Genomic DNA, 20587 nt, shown 5'->3' on the forward strand with positions numbered 1-20587 from the left:
AAAGAATAGGTATGTTCAATTGGAGGTGAAACTGACTAGTGGCTGCCATTGGAATGCTAGGATGGGGTCCATATTTACATGTTCCAATTGGTTGATCATAGAAGTCAAAAAAATTCTTTACCTATTTGCATGTTAACATGTAATTTCTTTCCCCTGTTTTCTAGTTAAGCTTATTTTTAAATAGCAGATGATCACTTCACTGCCTATCTAGCATTTTAAACATGGTTGTGTAGAATATGTGTATATGTACAAATATAATCACTATATATATAATCACCACATATATATAAAATCACTTGCTATTGCAATAAATTCTTTTTAAGATACTTTCACATGAATGGACCCAATAGACAATCTTCTAATTCCCATTATTACAACTTTTTTTTTTAAATAATCATCTTAACCTTAGAGTGAAATGACAGTGCATTGTATTGCAATTCTACAATTTTGAATTCTTATAAACATTTTAGTGGCTATGACCATAACAAACTTATCACACCCACCTCTTTCCTTTCAGTCTTTTTAAGGCTGATGTAGACACTAGGACTTCAGAGGTATCTGCTTCAAAGCTTTATTTTTATGTGAAAAACTCGCCTATGACCCTCCCCTAGACATATAAAAGTTGAAAGCTGTTTAGGTGCTTGGGGAGTGCCAGGGTCACTGTAAGAGTTCTTTTGAAATTGGCCCACCAAATGTTCTCAGGCTGTAGGACTTCAAAGAGAAAGCTGTTTTCTCCCAGCCTTTGCCCTCACTATCTTAGCTGCCTGGCTCCTACTACTTTTTTTTTCCTTCTTTTCAAAAGTGAACTGTTTTATTAAACAAACTTAAAATAGCCTGAATCCCAGCAAGGAAATGATGAACTAGGTAGTTTCTACCTATGTGATGATTTTTAAAAAGCATTCTAATGACCTTTTCAGCCCTCCAAGAAATATGTTTGCTGTTCTTCTCCACCATAATTATACAGAAATAAACCAACCAACCAACCAAAAAAATCCAAATAAATAAATCCTATATTAGGTTGATGACAACAACAACAAAATGATGACAACAACAACAAAATGATGACAACAAAAACAGTGAAGTGAAGGTTGGAAAGAGAAGAAGGGAGATGAATTAAACATAAAAATTTTGGCATTTCTTCCATCAAAGTATGAAAAATCAATAATGTAGTACTAGCCTTTTTCCCTAATAGCAGCCAAACAATAGACATTTTCCCCGTTGCCTATATTATAAAAGGCCAAATATGACAAAGAGTAAAGATAGGGAGGAATCTGGGGAGAATCATTTAACATTTAATCAAAATTTTATTGTCTGAGGATTTACTACTCACTGAATTACACAAACCATCCACACACTCAAACAATTAAGATATATTTATCTAACCCACTACCCTCATTTTATCAGTAAGAAAACATAGGCTCTGACCTGAGAGATAAAGTGACTTAGAATCAGAGATATAGGACTGGAAGGAATTTCAGAGGTCAGTCTGTTCAAGCTCCTCATCATATAGATGAGGAAATTGAGTACCAAATTGGTGAAATATCTTATCTAAGATTATACAAATAATAAATAGTAGATTCAAGGATTAAAATCCAGATTATCTGATTCCATATTCAAACTTTCTACCCATTTTACCATTCTATGGTCATATAGCTGTTGGTGTATAGATTCAAGACCAAATATTCTGGAGTCAAGCTATAATTTCCATCTGATGATTTTTTTTGCTTTATAATATGTTGTCAGTTGCAACAAATATTGCTAATAGAAAATTTTACTTGTGGAGGATGTATTTAATTCTACAAATATGAATTTAGGAAAATATAAGTAAAGGCTATTATGCAAATGATCATTTATTATCTTTTATAAATGATAAATTTATACATATAAGCATACATATTTTAATAAAAGAGGCCATCTGGGTGGTACAGTAGATAGAAAAGACTCAGGAAGACTCAGCTTCATGAGCTCAAGCACAGTCTCAGATAATTATTAGCCGCATGGGAATCACTTAACCGTGTTTGCCTCAGTTCCTTCATCTCTAAATTGATGTGGAGATACCATCAAAAAGAAGTGGTATCTTTGTCAAGAAAACCCCAAATGAGATCATGAAGAATCAGATATAACTGAAAAAGATAATAATAAACTACAACAATTTTTTTAATAGCTCATAAAGGTTAAATACATTTTAACAAACACCAAGACAATAAAGGAACTTGGTTAATATGTGAGATTAGAAGGCACCATTAGCAAAATTCAAGAACTACAATGTGGTTTCTACTTCTCCCAAAGGTTAAACAAAGGCTTTCATAAATGAAAGTGCTGAGCCATACTGCCCTATAATAACTGTATGTAATCAAGGCAAAAGCACTTTGCTACATAAGATATTGCCTCTGGGAAGAGAAGCAGTAGCATTAATGGGATTCATGACTTGCTGATAGTTCTTATTTGAAAAAAAAATAACATTTGACTTTTATATTTGGAATGTCTGTAATATTCAGATACTTAATGTCCAAAAGTCTTGGGGCAATTTTAAGCCTGTGATACTCATCCACATTAAGCAAGCAGTCACCAAGGTCATCTTTATGCCATGATAAGTCATTGGAAAACTACCTTTAGCAGAAAACTACAATTCTAATCTAAAATGTTTTAAGCTCTATGTAATGAATAGGTGAGTTGATAGAACACTAAAACAGGAGTCACAAAGTCCTGATTTTGAATCTTGCCTCAAACACTTACTAGCTGTGTGACCCTAGGAGAGTCATTTAATCTCTAAACCTTAATTCTCCCATACAAAAGGATTTAATAGAAGCACTTACCTTATAGGACTATATCAAGGACCACATGGGAATATATGTATTTAGTAACAAAAACCCTTAAATATGTATATGTGTGTGCATGCATGTATCTGTGTGTTTATAAGTAGGCTGATTTCCCTTCCCATTCTGGCAACATAATATTTCTAGTGAATAACACAAGGATACTATGTATGCATTTCTAAGACATAAAAATTAGCACTATTTTTAAAATAGGGTAAATTTCAATTTTTAATATATATATATATATGTATATCTATATCTATCTGTATCTATCTATCTATTTTTTTAATTTCAGGTGAAATTTATCCCAAGATGTACCACACATGTTTTTTCCTGGTGACATATATGGCACCTTTATGTCTCATGGTGTTGGCCTATTTACAAATATTCCGAAAACTATGGTGCCGCCAGGTAAGCAATTTCAGTTGATTTATATTTGATCTGTTAAGAATATACATAAACCCAAATTTCAACAATGCAGGGCAGATAATGACAAGCTTTAATAAAAAGTTGACATATTAGCTAATACTAATTGAACTAAATTTTATTGATTGCTTTATTAGTATTTATATTTAAGAAATCTAGTCTGTGTACTGTCATAATGGTTCAAAGCTTGAGACATAATTGTATTTACTTGGTGACTTGACTTCACTTATGAGAGCAACACTGGCCAAAGCAGGTCAAGGAATAGTTGGAGATGTAGTTTGCATGTTGGAGAAAGCACTCATATTGGAGAAATTACAACTCTTTTGATGCACTGAAGTATAAATAAGCAAATGAATTAAAGTTTAAATGAAATATGTTTACACTGTGTCTTATATAATTAAGTGTGGCACTTCTTTCAATACTGTGGATCATAGTTGACCTGTTGTATGATACTATCTCTAAGATAATAGGGAGCAAGATGATATATTGGAAAAAACATTGAGTTTTGAGTCAGAATATCTGGATTTAGCTCCTACATTTGACACTACTTTTATATCAGTGAGCCGATTATATAACTTCCTGGGCTTCGGTTTCCTTATCTATAAATGAGGGATTTAAATTAGATGACCTCCAAGGTTATTTCCATTTCTAGATCTATATAATCATAGATTATAATTAAATTACATCATAAATTACTATGTTTGGGCAAAATATATATGGTATTATGCCCCATCTTTTTGAGAGCCTCTGAATTTACTTGATTTTTAGGTTGAAATAACAACCACAATAATGACAAGAGCACTTAAATAGTATCTTAAGGCTTTGTAAAGTGTTTTACATATACTTAATAATAATAGCAATAATAAAAACAATATTTACTATAGTCCTTTAAATTTTTCAAAGTGCTATACATAAGCTATCTCATTTGGTCTTCATAAACCAATGAGATTGATGCTATTATTTTCTCCATTTTAAGGATGAGAAAATGTGGGTCTGAAAAAAAGTTATGTGGCTTGCCTATAGTTACAAACCTAATGAATATAAGAAGCAGTATAGCTTCCTGAATCCAAAACCAATATTCTTGGGCCACTAAACTTATTTCCAGTTTTATCCAAGATACCTTTACACAATGGTAAGAACTGTAGAGCTTGTGTAGCATGAGCAAACCAGTTGAGATTCTATGTTCATCCTTGTAGCATGATAGGATATTGGAGGAATGCCTTCAGTAGAGGTGACAGATAAGATAAATCTGGAGTCATAAAGACCTGATGTTGAGTTCTGCTTTAGATGCTTACTAGCTCTGTGACCTCACAAAAGATGAAAAATATCTCTGGATTGTAGTTTTCCTATCTATAAAAAAGCTTTACCTTAGAAGACCCTTTGTAGCACCAAAATGAAATATATAAATGCATATATGCACACATATATGTTTATATGTGTGTGTTTGCTTTGTAATCTTTTAAAGACTATATAAATTTTAGTTTTCTAAAGCTAAGACATATGATGATGAATTGAATGTTGAAAATATGTTGATTGAAATATACTTACACAATTATCAAATATATATATGTATATACATACACACACATATATATATACATATATATGTGTATATATATATATATATATATATATAATATATATATATATATAACCATTAAGAACAAATTGAACAGAATCTTATGCAAGCTTCTTAGTGAAACAGGTTTTACAAATGTTTCCATAAGAGTTTGATAAGATCTTAAAAGGAATCTAGTCCAACTCTTCCATTTTATAGGAAAAGGAGACTGATACCTAAGTAAGTTAATTTGCCACACAGGTAAGAAGTATCAGAGACAGGATGTGAGACCACAGTCACTGATTTTAGATTCAATGTTCTATCCACTGTGGCATAACAAGCATTTCCATTGTTTGGCAATTTTGTCATAAAGAATATAAATAATAATATGAAAGAGAATCGAATATACCATCATCTTCTAACAGCTATTAATTCATATGTCAAATGCTGCATTAGATGAATTAGTATATACAATCTATGTCCTTGACATTCTAAGATAGCTGACAACCAAAATTGATGGCTGCTCATTTCAATTTAGTTCAATTCCCTAAGCATCTATTTAGTGCCTAATATATGTCAATCAATGAGAAAATGAAAAAAAAAACCATTCCTGTACTCAAGGTTCTTATCTTATTTAGAGGAAAATAGCATATGCATAGAAAATTAAGTGCACAATAATTTTCATGAGGACAGGGGATCAGGGTTAAAGTTCTGAATAAAATAATATTGCAACTGATCTTTGTAGGAATCTAGCAATTCTGTGGGACTAGGTAAGGAAAAAGCCTATTACTGAAAAGGAAATCATTTAAGAGAGGAGACAAGGAAGTAAACTGGCATGTTTGGGCTACAGCAGAGAGAGTAGGGCTGCAATAATAGAGTAGTCTGAGGAACAATGTATAATTATTCTGAAAAGTAGACTGGATCCAGTAGGGTTTTATAAGCCAGAGAAATTTATATTTTAGCCTAAAGTCAAGAGAAGGAGAATATTCAGGTACTAATTAAGGTTCATGAATTAAATCATATAAATGGTCAAAGGTTCTAAATAGAAAATTTTCAGATGAAGAAACTAAAACCATTTATAGTCATATGAAAAAAGTTCTAAATTACTATTGTTCAGAAAAATACAGATTAAGACAACTCTTAAGTACTACTCCCAAATTGACTAAGATGACAGGAAAAGAAAATGATGAATTTTGGGGAGGATGTGGGAAAACTGGGACACTAATATATTGTTGGAACTAATTCAGCCATTCTGGAGAGCAATTTACAATTATGCTCAAAAGGCTATCAAATTATGCATAACCTCTGATGCAGCAAAGTCTCTACTGGGCCTGTATCCCAAAGAGATCATAAAAAAGGGAAACGGACCCACATGCACAAAAATATTTGTAGCAGTCCTTTTTGTAGTGGCTAGGAACTGTATAAGATCAGTAGGATGATTTTAGAGAGTCCTGGAGAGATTAACATAAACTGATGCTAAGGGAAGTGAGTAGAACCAAGAGAACATTGTACATAGCTACAGAAAGATCAAGTCTGATGGGCGTGGCTTTTTTTTTAACAGCAAGGTGCAAAGTGATTCAGGTCACTCCCAATGGTCTTATGATGAAGAGAGTCATCTGCACACAGAGAGAGACTGTGGGGACTGAGTGTAGATCACAACATAGTATTTTCACTTGTTTATAGTTATTTGCTTGCATTTTGTTCTCTTTCTCATTTTTTCCCCTTTTTGATCTGATCTTTCTTGTACAGCATGATAATTGTGGAAATATGTATAAAGAATTACACATGTTCAACATACATAGTATAAATTGCCATTTTAAGGGAGGGAGTGGGAGAAACAGAGGGAAAGAAATTTTGGAATTCATGGTTTTGCAAGAGTGAATGTTGAAAATTATCTATGCATGTTTTGAAAATAAAAAGCTTTAATTAAAAAATGAATTAAATCATAAATAAGTGATGTATTGATATGTATCAGTAAGAGCCCCAAATATATTTGATGACAAAATAAAAAGAATTTCAACCTAGGGGAAAAAAAAAGGTTTGGGGAGAATGTATCATCCTACCTTTTATCCTAATTGGATTTTATAATAATGCTATATCTATTATCTAAATTAATAATAAATAACATAAGATGACAATATACTTAATATTAATATAACAATATATATTGAATTGAAATGTTTTTGAAGGGACATGCAGAATTTCAGGAAATTGCTATGGAAAAAAAGTTCTGAAATTGTGCATTTCTACTAAAGCAACTTTCATTCAATTTGAAAATAAGTAAACTGATTCTCAAAAAAAAAAAAAATCTAAGATTACTAAGGTTACTTAATCAACATTACAAAGACAGTGTGTGTCTTAGCCATTCAGACATAGTTCCACTGATATCAAAGCTCCCTCTCTTTAAACTTCAGCACACTGATTTTTCAGGGCTAAATTATTAATCAAGTCACATTATTGTAGGAGTTGAAAGTAATTATCAAAGGCAGCTCATTCACTTAATTCTTAATAAAAATTCCCTGTACCATATATCTAATATATTGCCTTCAGTCTTTGTTTAAAGACTTTTATTGAAGGGGAACACACCATTTGCTAAGACAGTCCATTCCACTTTGGATAGTTAATTATTTAGAAGTTATCTCTGATAATATGAGTAATGTCCATCTTTACAATCCATTATTCCTTTTTCTATTGGTTCTATTGGTTTCTCTGGGACCAAGAAAAACTAATCATTTTCGCTCTTCCACATCACACTCACCCCATACACACTTCTCCCCTGAAGACAACTATCATCTATTCATTAAATCTCTTCGTTTGGGGTCTATATATTCTCACTTCAAGTCTGTTTAACTCAACAAAATGCCATCAACCAATTACCAAAAGCATGAATTCTAGGCTCTACATCCTGGCGGTCCTATTATAGAAGTCTCCACTATAACTCTTTTAAAACTGTGGTATCCAGGATTGAAAATAACATCCCAATTATGACTCTCTTAATATTACTTGAAATTTCATTAGTCTTTCTGCTTTTCCCATCAAAATTTTAAATTATATTGATGCAGTCTTTTAAAAGCCTCATATGTTTTATGACTAAAACTATGTAGTCATACAATCCCCTTTCTCATACTGGTGAAATTAATTGGCCCTTAGATTTACATCTTAAAATATTCATTTTTTAAAAAATAATTCAGCCTAATGTTCTTTGTCAAACTTTTTTTGTTATTATTATAATATCCAACTTTGATACATGTTAGGTATATCTCAGCTTTTGGAGGTTCATGTATAAAGAAGCACTGAGTAGAATGATAAGATAAAGGCCTAATATCATCTTACTTTTATATTTATAATGCTGGCAGTATTTTCAGATAATAGATGCTCAATAAAAGCGAAAATCAATTATACTCAGAAATACCAAGCATCACTTAATTCCTTTTCACTATGAAAGTTAGCACAGAAATACCTTTAAATGACATATACATACATATGTGTATGTATATATAAACATATATATGTGCATATATGATGCATATTTTCAATTTTAAAAAAAGAATCTTCAATAAAATTTCTTAGTGAATGTCCTTCACCCAATTCAATTTTTTTAAAGAAAAAAGAATTTGGGGATTCAATGTGAAGTATCTAGGATGTGAAACCAAGTATTTTCACAAAAGAGACTGGAACAGCAAATTCCAACTTCAGCAAAGTCCTGCTTAATGACCATAATCAGGTAAATTAATCCCAAATGGGTGATTTGGTAGATACTCATTTGAGAACTTACTTTTCATGTCCAACTGTTACTTCCCATAAACAGATTTGGAGAACATTATGTGTGCCATAGGCAACATCAACTAAGCCAACAAATGGCTGGCCTATCCAATTTGTCTAAAAGCACTGAACATATGGGGTTGAATCTATGTTTTCATTTCCAGCTTTATGATCACATTAAAAAACAAGGTTTAAATTATATGTCCTGGTTTGAACTTTAAGTCTAATTGTCAGAAATGACCAATATTTTCTACATTCATCTAATTCAAATTTGTATGTCTTTGAAAGTTCCTAGAAACTAAGGATTATAAATGACTGAAAATAACTAAGGCTACAGAAATTGAAACATACATCCTCCTTTCCTTGAGAATTTGAGAACCTTTTAGCTCTCCATCTAGAAACTTCACAAATAGCACTTTAAGATTTATCATTTCGAGAAAAATTATCTATTAACCTTTGTATCTTAAACTCTTATTAATATTTTAAACTAATCTTAATTAGCATCTGATTCATAATATTCTTAGATATATTTCAGAATTAGATGACTACTCTTTAGAACCAAATCTTTTTGGGAAACAAGTTTTAATTTATAGTTAATCATATCCTCCCAGTATAATGACTCCTCCATCAATGAATCCTCCTTTGTAAAGTAGGAGGAAAAATTAAACAAAAATGAGCAATACAGTGACATCAGCTAATATATATAACCTTCAATATCTACAGAGAACAGGGGACTATGTATTTCATTCTCTGTTTTGTTCCCTTCCCCCATCTCCACATTTATCACTCTCTCTTTATCACTTACTCTTTTTTTTTTCAATTTTATTTTTTTTTTATTTATTTATTTATTTTATTATAGCTTTTTATTGACAGAACATATGCATGGGTAATTTTTGCAACATTGTCCCTTGCACTCACTTCTCTTCCAACTTTTCCCTTCCCTCCCTCCACCCCCTCCGCTAGATGGCAGGCAGTCTCATACATGTTAAACATGTTAAAGTATATCTTAGATACAATATATATTATCACTTACTCTTTAATTCCACTTTCTGAAAATCTTTCCTAAGCAATGCTTCCTGCATGTAACATCATTCTCCACCTAGCCTCAAGTGCCTTCCCTCTGAACTTACCTTCCATTTGTATTGTACTTTTCATACCTTCTTAGAGATAAATGAATTATCCTGCTGATACACCCTGTGAAGTTATTATTTTTCATTTAGCAGCAGAATTTCCCCGTTGTTTTCATCAATCAGTCTTGATGATTGTGAATGTTCTGATCCAGATGAACTAAAGCTGTATGCCAAAACTCCGAAAGCTGTGCACTTCTTTTTTGTTCCACTGTTGCCAACTGTATGTTGGCTCAACTTATTCTCCAAGTTAGCATCAAACTGTGACCTCTCAGAGAAGTGCCCTAATCTGTTGACATTAATTCTTCTGGTAGTATTTTTAACCATCATTGCTTTTGTTGAAAATGAATATTCAGCTTGGATAGGATAAGTCTATGAGCAGCCCAACATTTTAGTCATTCTCACAAAATTGATTGCCTACATGGGAGACATAGTATGCAGGACTACCTAGCATGATGTGCTCTTATCATAATGTGCTCTATGAGAAAAACAGAATTTAATTAGCTCAGAAGACATATAAGATGTACAATTAGAGAAGCCACCCTGAATGTTCATGGGGACTATTTGTGTCCAACAAATGGCAAAGCATTCCAAGTTCATTTTGTCATTTGGTCAGCCAGTTGGACATATTAATTTGACTCTGACATAGTGATGTCATTTTGTTCTTCTTTGAGAATAAAAAGGCAACAATCAACCAACCAACTATATTGTTGGTAGAACTGGAAATTAGGACATTATTTTTAGAAAGTTACAATGTGTCTGACTATGGCTGATCAGACCAATACAAGCTTGAGATGTTTTACCTCAGGTCAGACATAAATAATCCCTATGAACATCCAGGGTGGCTTTTTAAACTTTGCATATCTTGTGCTTCTTCTGAGTTAATTCAATTCTGTTTTGTTTATAGAGCATAGCACCTTCTCTAATAAGTGCATGCCATTTTGGGTGGTCCTATGCTATTGTCTCCCATATCATAAATCAATTCTAAAATTTTTAAGAAAGACCTTAGGAGTTTCCTTGTATCTCTTGTTCTGACTACCTTGTGAGTACTTGCTCTGTGTGAGTTAGAAATGTTCCTATATCCCCAAAGCCTCTTCATTAACTTTTTTTTTTAATCTATTTTTGAATACTTGGTCAACTAAATGATCACAATGTGTTATATAAGAATTCTTATAATATTCTTTCTTAGCAAAGAAGCTTCCATAAATTCTAGCATGCTCATGCTCAAAAATAAATATACTTATTAAGGCTTGCATTCATGCTATACAAATATATACATCCAGTTTTTATTATCATAAACAGAGAAGGAAGTGGGATGTGGAACATGGGACCTGGAATCTGGGGAACTGAAAGAACCTAAAAAATTAGGGACCGCTACTATTGTTTTCGCTATTGTCATTGTTTTTGTTGTTGTTGGGTGTTTCTAATAATTAGATCTGATGTTTAGATGAGAAAAAATTATTAAAATCTTAGTTTAAAAAATGTGATCAGAAAATTAGAAATGAAGGCATGATTTGGATTCCACATAATTCATTGATTTTAGAAAAATGATATGGGCCATTTATTGGCTCAATTGATGTTGTCTGTGGCACATATAATATTCTCCAAATCTATTTATGAAAATCTTTAGAGGGCTGAAACTCTGTATGATTGATTTAAACAAGGTGCTAACTCAGTAGAATTGATAATCCAATGGTTATCTAGTTTAGCATGGTGATTAATAGTTCTCTAGTTCATATGATTGAATTAATCTTACAAGAAATAATAGTTCTCTAGTAATATGATTGACTTATACTCAGTATGATGAATGGATTTAATTGTAATAGAGTATTTAAGAGGCCAGAGTCAGCTCTAGAGGGGGATGGAGGGGACTGGAACAGACCAGGGGAAGACAGAAGACGGGAAAATGGAGCACAAGCTCTTAGACTCAGGGAGACTTCAAGACAGAGACCATCATGGTGATCCTCCTGCCTCACCACAGAAACCAAGACACATTCCAGAGGACCTCCAGAAAGCTAGTCCAAGCTCCAGGGAAGGAGACAAGGCTGTAAGGGAGATAATAAAGAATTTGGACTTTATCTCTGGCTATTCTCGTGGTAATTATTCTGTTAAAACGAAGGCTGGTCCAAAAGACCTCCAGAAAACTAACTAGAACATTACAAAAATTAACAGTTGGACATGAAAAGTAATTTTCAAACTTATTTCTACCAGTTGTGTCTGATGGAATCTCTTTTCCATAAGAACTTCATTTCACAGAATACTTTTCTTCAAAACATTCCAATAGGTCTTATTCAAGTCATTCTGGGCTATGTAGATGTTATAATTTATAACAGGATAACAAAACCCAAATGTTAAGAAGAACCAAGTCTGCCATAGTTGATCATTGTGCAATCTTGCTGTTGCTGTGTGCAATATATTTCTTTTGCTTGTTTTGCTCAGCATCAATTCTAAATATCCTTTTTAGTTATAGAAAAATAAATTAACAAGCATTTAAGCCTCTAATATATGTCAGGCTTTAGGCTTTGTATTTGTGATATGGATGCAAAGAACTAAATAATATCAACTTTAAAAATGAGCAATTTAAAACAAGTTATTAGGTGTCAAAGAAATAAGGATAAAGACTAAAAGAAGTGTTTGAAAGAAAAAATTTGGGAGATCTTTTGTCATGAATAACCCCTTATAGTCAAAGTGAATTGAATTATAAATTTTCCTTTCATTGCTTGAGCTATAACTGAATTCATCATTTCCCAGTACTTTATTAATTTCACAATTACAGAAGTGAAGAGAGTACCAGAAGCTATCTAAACATTAAGAATGGCAGATCAGAATAATGAGTGCCCTTTTTACTAGAAGCATTAAGACATATGGGACCATCCAATTATTGGAGAAGACAATTCTGTAGTAATTTATTATGGAATAGGAATCCATAGTATAGCATAGATATAATATGCAAGAAAGGGAAAAGGGGAGGAATAGCCAGGTAGTGATAAGACTGTGCCAAATTATGTATTGAATGGCTCAGATATTATAATTTTATCAAGAACAGTGTCTACAGAACAAATTTTTGAGAGGTATGACAAGTGTGGATGCTGTGTAAGCCTGAAAGGATACATCATAAAATAAATTTTGTAGGAAATCTTTGTGAATAGCAATCATTGAATTGAAAAGACAATGGATTTGGAGTTTGATGACCTAAGATGTAACCCAAATTTTATTCTGTGAATTTGTACAATTCACTGAACTTTTATGAGACTCAGTTTCCTCATTTGTTAAATAAAGTTTTCTAGTAGATGATCATTACAATTCATTAAATAATTAAATACCGTGATTCCATAACCAATCAATTGACAAGTCTCTACTAAATACCTACACTAGGGGTATATTGAGGCTCCAGGAGATAATGGAAATAAGACAATTTGCAAACCTTAAAGTGTTATGTAAATGCCAATTTTATTGCAGTTGCTTTTGTTTACAATCATCAGGTCTACAGTCAGATGTTGATTTCATTTCCTGAGTTTTCTATTGCACTCCCACTGAGCTCAAATAATATTTATAAAACAATATAGGGGTGTGCTGGGAAATGTTTAACAACTTATTTGGGAGTGCAGATGGGAGAAATGCATGCACACACACTTTAATTTTTAATCTATATGATTAACACAAATCTAAACAATCAACAAAACAATGAATCAAGCCTTGATTTGGAGTGATAGCTGATTGCTGAAGGGTATATGCTCACAATGAAAATTTAATAAGGTCATCCAAGCTAGTTAGAGCTGGATCCAGTATACCCCTATCCTGTGCTAAGGTGTTAAATATGAATAAATGTGAGCAAAAAAGTAAAATTGCCTCTACTCTTAACAAGCCTGTGTGCTATTCATTAGAAGATGAGCTCTGTGATGATAAGGCAAAAGCAAGGGGATTTAAAAAGTAGAATATGAGTCAGATACTGAAGCTAACTTAAAAAAGGCAAGGAAGGAAGCTCTAACGCAGCAGAGTTTGTATATGATAGCATTCTTAATTTATAGAGGGTGGATGTGATGGATGGTGCAAATCTCAAATAATAAGTACTCATCCCGTCCCACCTGTCTGCCTCTCTAACATCTGGAAGATGAATAGTCTATTCCCATCAAAGGACATATACAAGTTCAAGGTGTCTCAGTACAGAAAGTATTAGGAATCTGATTTGTATGAACCCTCCAACTAACCATTCCCATAACCTGGAGACCAAGAAGATATAGTATTCTATCCAGGAGTACTACAAAAATAAAGGAAACAGCTGAACCAGCTGAATAAAAAGATGGTCTATCTGCTGGTGCTGATGTTGTTTGAAAAATAAGAAACCAGAAAGTATTTAAATTTCATTGTTTTATTATCTCAAGTTTACAAGTCCTCCCAAGTTCATCATTAAGAAAATATTGTATTTGGATCAACTCCCTGGTATTATCAAATAACTTCGAAATGTAATGGAAAAGTATAAATTACATATTGTTGTTGTTGATATCAATTATTTCAAATGTTAGTGGAAAACCACATGGGATCCTCTATCTGATTATGTGTGTTCTAAAGATACTTATGGCTAAATTGGTTTCTAATTCAATTTTATAAACAATACCCATTTAATAACAGAAAGAGATCAGAATAGTTCTAATACTTTATTTTTTTCAAAAGGTTGTCCCTTCTTCAGAATAAGGACCCCTTACTAATGAAAATGAAGAGATTTGAGTAAAATTGCTATATCTGGCAGCAGGTGGCAGTGTTAATCCATGGAAAAGTACATTCAGGTTAGGTTTGTGATTGTAAATGAGGTTTTATTTTATGCTTATACATTTGAATTGATATTCTAGTCCAATAAGTATAATTTATGAAAAATATATGTATAGATGATATAAGTAAAGTGCTTGACAAACTTTAAAGCATTATACAAAATATTAGCTAGATAGATATGAACAAATATGTGCACACATGTAGATATATATGTAAAGATAAATAGCTAGATTGACAGATAAGATATATATGTAAAGATAAATAACTAGATTGACAGATAGATTGAAGTTAGATAGATAGATAAGCAGATCTTTATGCTGACCTAATATTTAAATAGCAATTCAGAGTTTATATAGTGCTTTACAAATATTATCTCATTTTATTTTCATGAAAGCCCGGAAAGCAGGTATTATTATGTCTAGTTTAAAGATTAGGAAACTGAGGCAATCAGAAGTTTAATGATTTGTCCAGGATGAAATAGCTATTAAGTATCTGAAATCAGATCCGTCTGACTCCAAATCTAGTATTCTATTCACTAGGCAACCTACATGCCTCCAAGAGACAAAGTCTAAATTAGCTACTTTTATTTTTTAAACAAATAAACAAAAAAAGTGAAACATACATTTGCCCTCCTTCCCCTAAAAAGTTTTGAATTTTTTATTTACTTGGGCACAGTTGAGAAATAGACAAAAGTGTGAAGTTCATATTTAATCCCTCATCATCCTCTGTTTCTTTCTAAGAAATTCTTCTTTCCTGCTGTATTATTTTTACCAAAGGAACTCTATCCTTAGGTTCAAGTTAAAATAAAAAAATCCTATAAGGCACCAATACTTGAATATGAAATACTTCTTTTTGTTTTTTCTCTTCCTGAAAAAGTGACATTTTAAATAAGGACCACAGAAGGTCAAGTTAAAGCTGAAGTGGAGATAGATTTTAAGATAGTAAGGTCTTCTCTATACCCTTCAAATCATATTATTTAGATAATGAACAGTTAGGTATATAGTGCCAAGCCTGGAGTCAGGAAGACTGAATTCACATTTTATCTCAGATATTTAGTAGCTCTATGAATCTAGGCAAGTAACTTAATCCCATCTGCCCATTTTACAGTGAGCTAGAGAAGAAAATGGCAATTTATTCCAATATCTTTGCAGAGAAAACCCAAATGGGATCCCATATTCCATGAAAATGACTAAATGACAACAGTGCTTTAATTTATCTATTAATCTATACATCCAAACAATGTGATATATACTCTAACTAGGTTTAAAAAAAAAAAAAAACAACAACATGAAATACTCCTTCCTTTAAAGTCCATCCTGACTTCATCTGAATAAGTGAAAACATTTTGGGGAATATTTTCACTATTTCATCTGTATAAAATATGTTTATTTTATTTTAGAGAATCCAATGTGTATATATAACTATTCATCATGATTATGATAATGAAAATAATAATGATAACAATAATAACAACTAATATTTATCTATTGCTTACTATGTGCTAGGCACAGTGCTAAACATTTTACAATTATTATCTCATTTGGTCTAGGTTCCTGCCACTTATTGTATGACTTTGAGTAAGTCATTGTAAAACTAGGACATTAAGCTAGATGGTCTTGGAGGTCCCTTCCATGATTTTAGGCATCTTAGTGTAACAAGTCTAGCCTTTCTAGCCCTCCTCACTACTCTCTTTTATAGTCATTTCTCCAAAATTGAGGTATTTTTTAAAGCAAACTATTACAATAATAAAATTCTTCTTTATCTTCCAGATCCCTGGGACTTCTTCAGTGGTTCAGAGAAGATGGAAGCCTCTTTATCCTGCTACCCACACCCGGGGAGGGCCAGGCCAGCAGACTAAATCTCGAATTAGTGCTGTGACTGCAGAAATCAAACAAATTAGAGCTAGGAGGAAAACAGCACGGATGTTAATGGTGGTCCTTTTGGTGTTTGCCATTTGTTATCTTCCAATTAGTATCCTCAACATGTTAAAGAGGTAACCTTGACTGGAAATTCAAATATTAAAAAATATGGAGCTTTTAACAGAAATAAAAGGGTTAGTTTGGAGAAAGGGAGAAAGGGAGTGTAGTGGAAAGAATGTCGACTGAGAAGACAGATGAGCTGGGCTTAAACCCCAGGAATGCCACTAACTTGCTGTGTGACTTCAGAGAAATCACTTATATGTAGCCTAAGTTTCTTCATCTGTAACATGAATGCTTTGGAATAAATGATTTCTAGCTCTAAATTGTAACTTCTCAGAATCATCTTAGTATTTTGAGAAGCCTCAAGGCAATTGGCAGAAAGATGGTACCATAGATAGAGCTTTGGGCCTTGAGTCAAAATGATTTATCTTCCTGAATTCAAATTTGGTCCTAGACAATTATTAGATATGTGACTGTGGGCAAGTTTCTTAAATCCTATTTGTCTCAGTTTCTCATCTCTAAGATGAACTGGGAGAGGTGACAAACTGTGGTGAGCTTTTTCTTCTAGCCCGGTTAGCTTAGAGGCCTATTTCTCTGCTTGGTTCCAAGAGCTCTCTCCAAATGTCTTTAAATCCAAAGGTCTGGTCCTTCAGCCTCTGCCTCTGCTTTCTTCAGCCTCCCCAGCTCCAGTCTTCATGTCATTCTGGTGAAATCTCGACTTGTAGCGTCTTCCTCTCTCCAGCACTCTCCAACTGGCCCATTGGCCTATTTATGCTCCTTCCAGAGAGAGGGATTATGGGTAGTTCTACTTAGTACCTTGTTTCAGGTTCTGCCCAAAACATCTTCTTGTAAGATTAGATCAACTCTAACTACTTAGCAGTTAGTAAGGATTCCAACATCTCCCCCTTTCTTTTGTTTTAAAACATAGGGGGTTCCTGAGGGGGTACACATAAATCCATCAATATAGGCCAGAACTTTGTAACAGATATACATGGTATACATAAATCCATCAATATGGGAGGCATTATACATAATTTACATAAGCACATAGCAATATAACACAGGCTAGTAGTAATGTAACAAATAACATGAATCATCCTGAAAATTTACACATGTCCATAAGTCCTAGAAACAGTCCAATAGGATTCCATTGTCCATTAGTTCATGTGCCAGGAATCCAATAGTTCCTGTAAGCTCTGAAGTACTGCAAAAAGTCTCATCAACAATTTTTCATCTCAGGGAATCCAGTGATTCTTGCTGGTTTTTCAGGAACTGAAAGCTGAAGATTTTAAAGTTCTTTTGACAGTCTCATTGTTAGCCTTTTCCAGCTGTGGAAATATAAGCAGATCCTCTTCCCCAAGCAATTAACCTAATTCCCTTCTATTTACCAAATTTGGGATTTCTTCTCCTCATCTGGTAATTACATTGGAGTTGTTTGCATTGGATATTGTCTTGTTGTCTTAAAAGGCCTGTATTCTTCCCAACTGTAATCCTGATTGCTTTTCTGTTGGTTGATGACATCAGAGTTCTGAATTTCTAAAGTCTCTCTGGGTGTAACCTCAGCTGCTATCATGCCCCACCTGTCCTTTGATTGATACTTTAGAGCTGGGCCCTGCCTCTCATTCCTCTGGGTCAATATACATTTAGAGGCCCAGTGAAAGCCTCTGTTACATTTTGGACATGGGGTTTTGGGTTTTCTCTCACCCTGTCTTCTCACTCTATCTCCATTTCTACATTGAGCTCTCAAATGTCCAATTTTTCCGCAATGAAAACATCGACGAGTTTCTCTAGAATTCCTCTGCCAAGAAGGACCTTGTCTTTCCATGTTCATCATAGTCTGGGCATAATAAGCATTTGTGCCCACTGTAGCACAGCGTCTTATGATTTCCTCTAAAGGAGCGTCTTTGTCTAGCCCCCATATAATTCTTTTGCAAACCTCATTGGCATTTTCCTTAGCCAAATGTTTAGTCATTATTTCTGTTGCTGCATTGTCTCCAATGGTTCTTATTACAGCTGTTTGTAAACGTCCCACAAAATCTGCAAAAGTTTCATTGGGACCTTGCTCTATTTTTGTGAAAGCATTATTTCCATCTTTCTGTCCAGGGAGAGAATTCCAAGCTTTTATTGCAGCCTTAGAAATTTGCTCATAGACTGTTATGGGATAATAAATCTGTTCTGAGCTCTCTGCATACTGACCTTCACCAGCTAGTTGGTCAAAAGTGATTTGTACAACAGCTCCTTTTTGCCTATTGCATTGGGCTTGAATCCTACATAATTCATGAAACTCCGAAAGCCACAATAAATTTTGTCCCGGTTCTAGACAAGTTTTCGCTATGGATTTCCAGTCATTCGGGGTTAGGATTTCATAAGACAAATTATCTAGTAACATCTTCACATAAGATGATGTAGCCCCATAAAGAGTGCAACCCTTTTTCAAATCTTTAATTTTTTCCAAAGTAAAAGGAGTGTAATTAACTCCATTCTCATCTGATTTGTCCTCCTTTTCACCTAGTAAAGTTGGCACTTCTTCCTGTACTTTCCTTTTCATCATTCTATCACTTAAATAACTTCTTATAGCCAATTGTATTACATTATATGTATTAATTATTGAGTTAGGCCCATTTTTATCATAGAATTGACAAAGATCCTCTCCAACCAATTTCCATTCATTTAGATCTAATTCCTTATCAAGAGAGAAACAAGGACATATGTCCTTTACAGTTTGTAAAAATTCAGTGATTTGCTGTAAACTTATAATTAAACCTTGGCTTTTCATAATTTTGACAATGCTCTCTAAACATTTTCCTTGAACAGAAACAGGCTGTTTTCTAAATATCTGTCCCATCTTAGATGAAATTCTACTTTAAATCTTTTAACAAAATTTCTTTGTTGTACTCACTCTAATTTCTGGGTTGAAGAGTCTTTTCCACTGGATCAGGATCAGAGGCTTTTCCACTTGAATCAGGATCGTAGCTTTTCCACTGAAATCCACTGAGGGGTCTGTTTGCCCCACGTTGGGCGCCAAAATGTCGTGATCTTCTTCCCAAATGCAGCCAGGTGATGAAAGTTCAGATCTTTCATTATCCCAATATAGCCCGGTTAGCTTAGAGGCCTATTTCTCTGCTTGGTTCCAAGAGCTCTCTCCAAATGTCTTTAAATCCAAAGGTCTGGTCCTTCAGCCTCTGCCTCTGCTTTCTTCAGCCTCCCCAGCTCCAGTCTTCATGTCATTCTGGTGAAATCTCGACTTGTAGCGTCTTCCTCTCTCCAGCACTCTCCAACTGGCCCATTGGCCTATTTATGCTCCTTCCAGAGAGAGGGATTATGGGTAGTTCTACTTAGTACCTTGTTTCAGGTTCTGCCCAAAACATCTTCTTGTAAGATTAGATCAACTCTAACTACTTAGCAGTTAGTAAGGATTCCAACAACAAACCACTCCAGTATCTTTGTCATGAAATCTTCATATGGAGTCATGAAGAGCTGGACACAACTGAACAACTGCAAGATATTTGGACATATAAAAGGCATTCTCTCCTCAAATTAAAGCTCTCCTTATACTTCAAAGGTTTGGGATATAGAAATAAGTCAAAATCTGACTTTTATGCACCCCAAAATAAAATTGAACCAATGGCCAACAACAAATTAACTGATGTTTTTGAGAAACTCTTGAAATATACCTTTGTCAATTTATATCCCTTTCTTGATAATAAATAAAATAAGTGCTTTCAAATATCCTAATTAATTGTTAAGCCTTCAAGGAAGCAAGAAAAGATTCAACATGAAAATAGACTTTAAAATCTGAAACTTTATTTTCATTTAGAATAATTTTGTTTTTATTTCCTTTTCAAATAAGTAGGGATCCAGTCAGGATTGAATTTATATGCAAGGATTCTTAATACCAATTCCTTAATTTTTTTTGTTTGCATTTTTTTTTGTTTTTCCCGTGCATTTTGATAATGGTAATTAAATAAAATATCTTTCCTTTACAATACTATGCATTATATGCACTTTAAAACATTATTTTATGGAGGACTCTACAGGCTTTGCTAAACTACAGAAAGTTAAGAACACTTCAAAGTTATTTCATTGAATTGGAGTGGAAGGCTGGCCCTCTCATTGTCTTTAGCAGTGGATTTGAGAATTCTTAAAAGGAACTCAAACCAAGATAGGTTTAGAATATTATATTTGTTCAAAAAGCAAAGAAGATTTCATTTT

At 33.3% G+C, this 20587-nt stretch overlaps 2 protein-coding genes across 2 annotated transcripts in view; both read left to right on the forward strand.

Annotated features, from left to right (window-relative positions):
* The window catches only part of LOC127561465 (orexin receptor type 2-like), a 108902-nt gene extending 105560 nt beyond the window's left edge, over positions 1-3342 (forward strand). The window contains exon 4 of the mRNA XM_051996702.1: positions 3112-3342. Within this exon, the coding sequence (XP_051852662.1) occupies positions 3112-3245 (134 nt within the window). The 3' untranslated portion in view covers positions 3246-3342. The remainder of the gene's footprint in view (positions 1-3111) is intronic.
* A 10164-nt stretch (positions 3343-13506) lies between these two features.
* LOC127561466 (orexin receptor type 2-like) overlaps positions 13507-20587 on the forward strand; it is a 17989-nt gene continuing 10908 nt past the window's right edge. The window contains exons 1-2 of the mRNA XM_051996703.1: positions 13507-13596; positions 16226-16449. Coding sequence (XP_051852663.1) covers positions 13507-13596; positions 16226-16449 — 314 coding nt within the window. The remainder of the gene's footprint in view (positions 13597-16225; positions 16450-20587) is intronic.

This window comes from Antechinus flavipes, chromosome 4 (assembly GCF_016432865.1).
Source record: "Antechinus flavipes isolate AdamAnt ecotype Samford, QLD, Australia chromosome 4, AdamAnt_v2, whole genome shotgun sequence".
Taxonomy (NCBI): domain Eukaryota; kingdom Metazoa; phylum Chordata; class Mammalia; order Dasyuromorphia; family Dasyuridae; genus Antechinus; species Antechinus flavipes.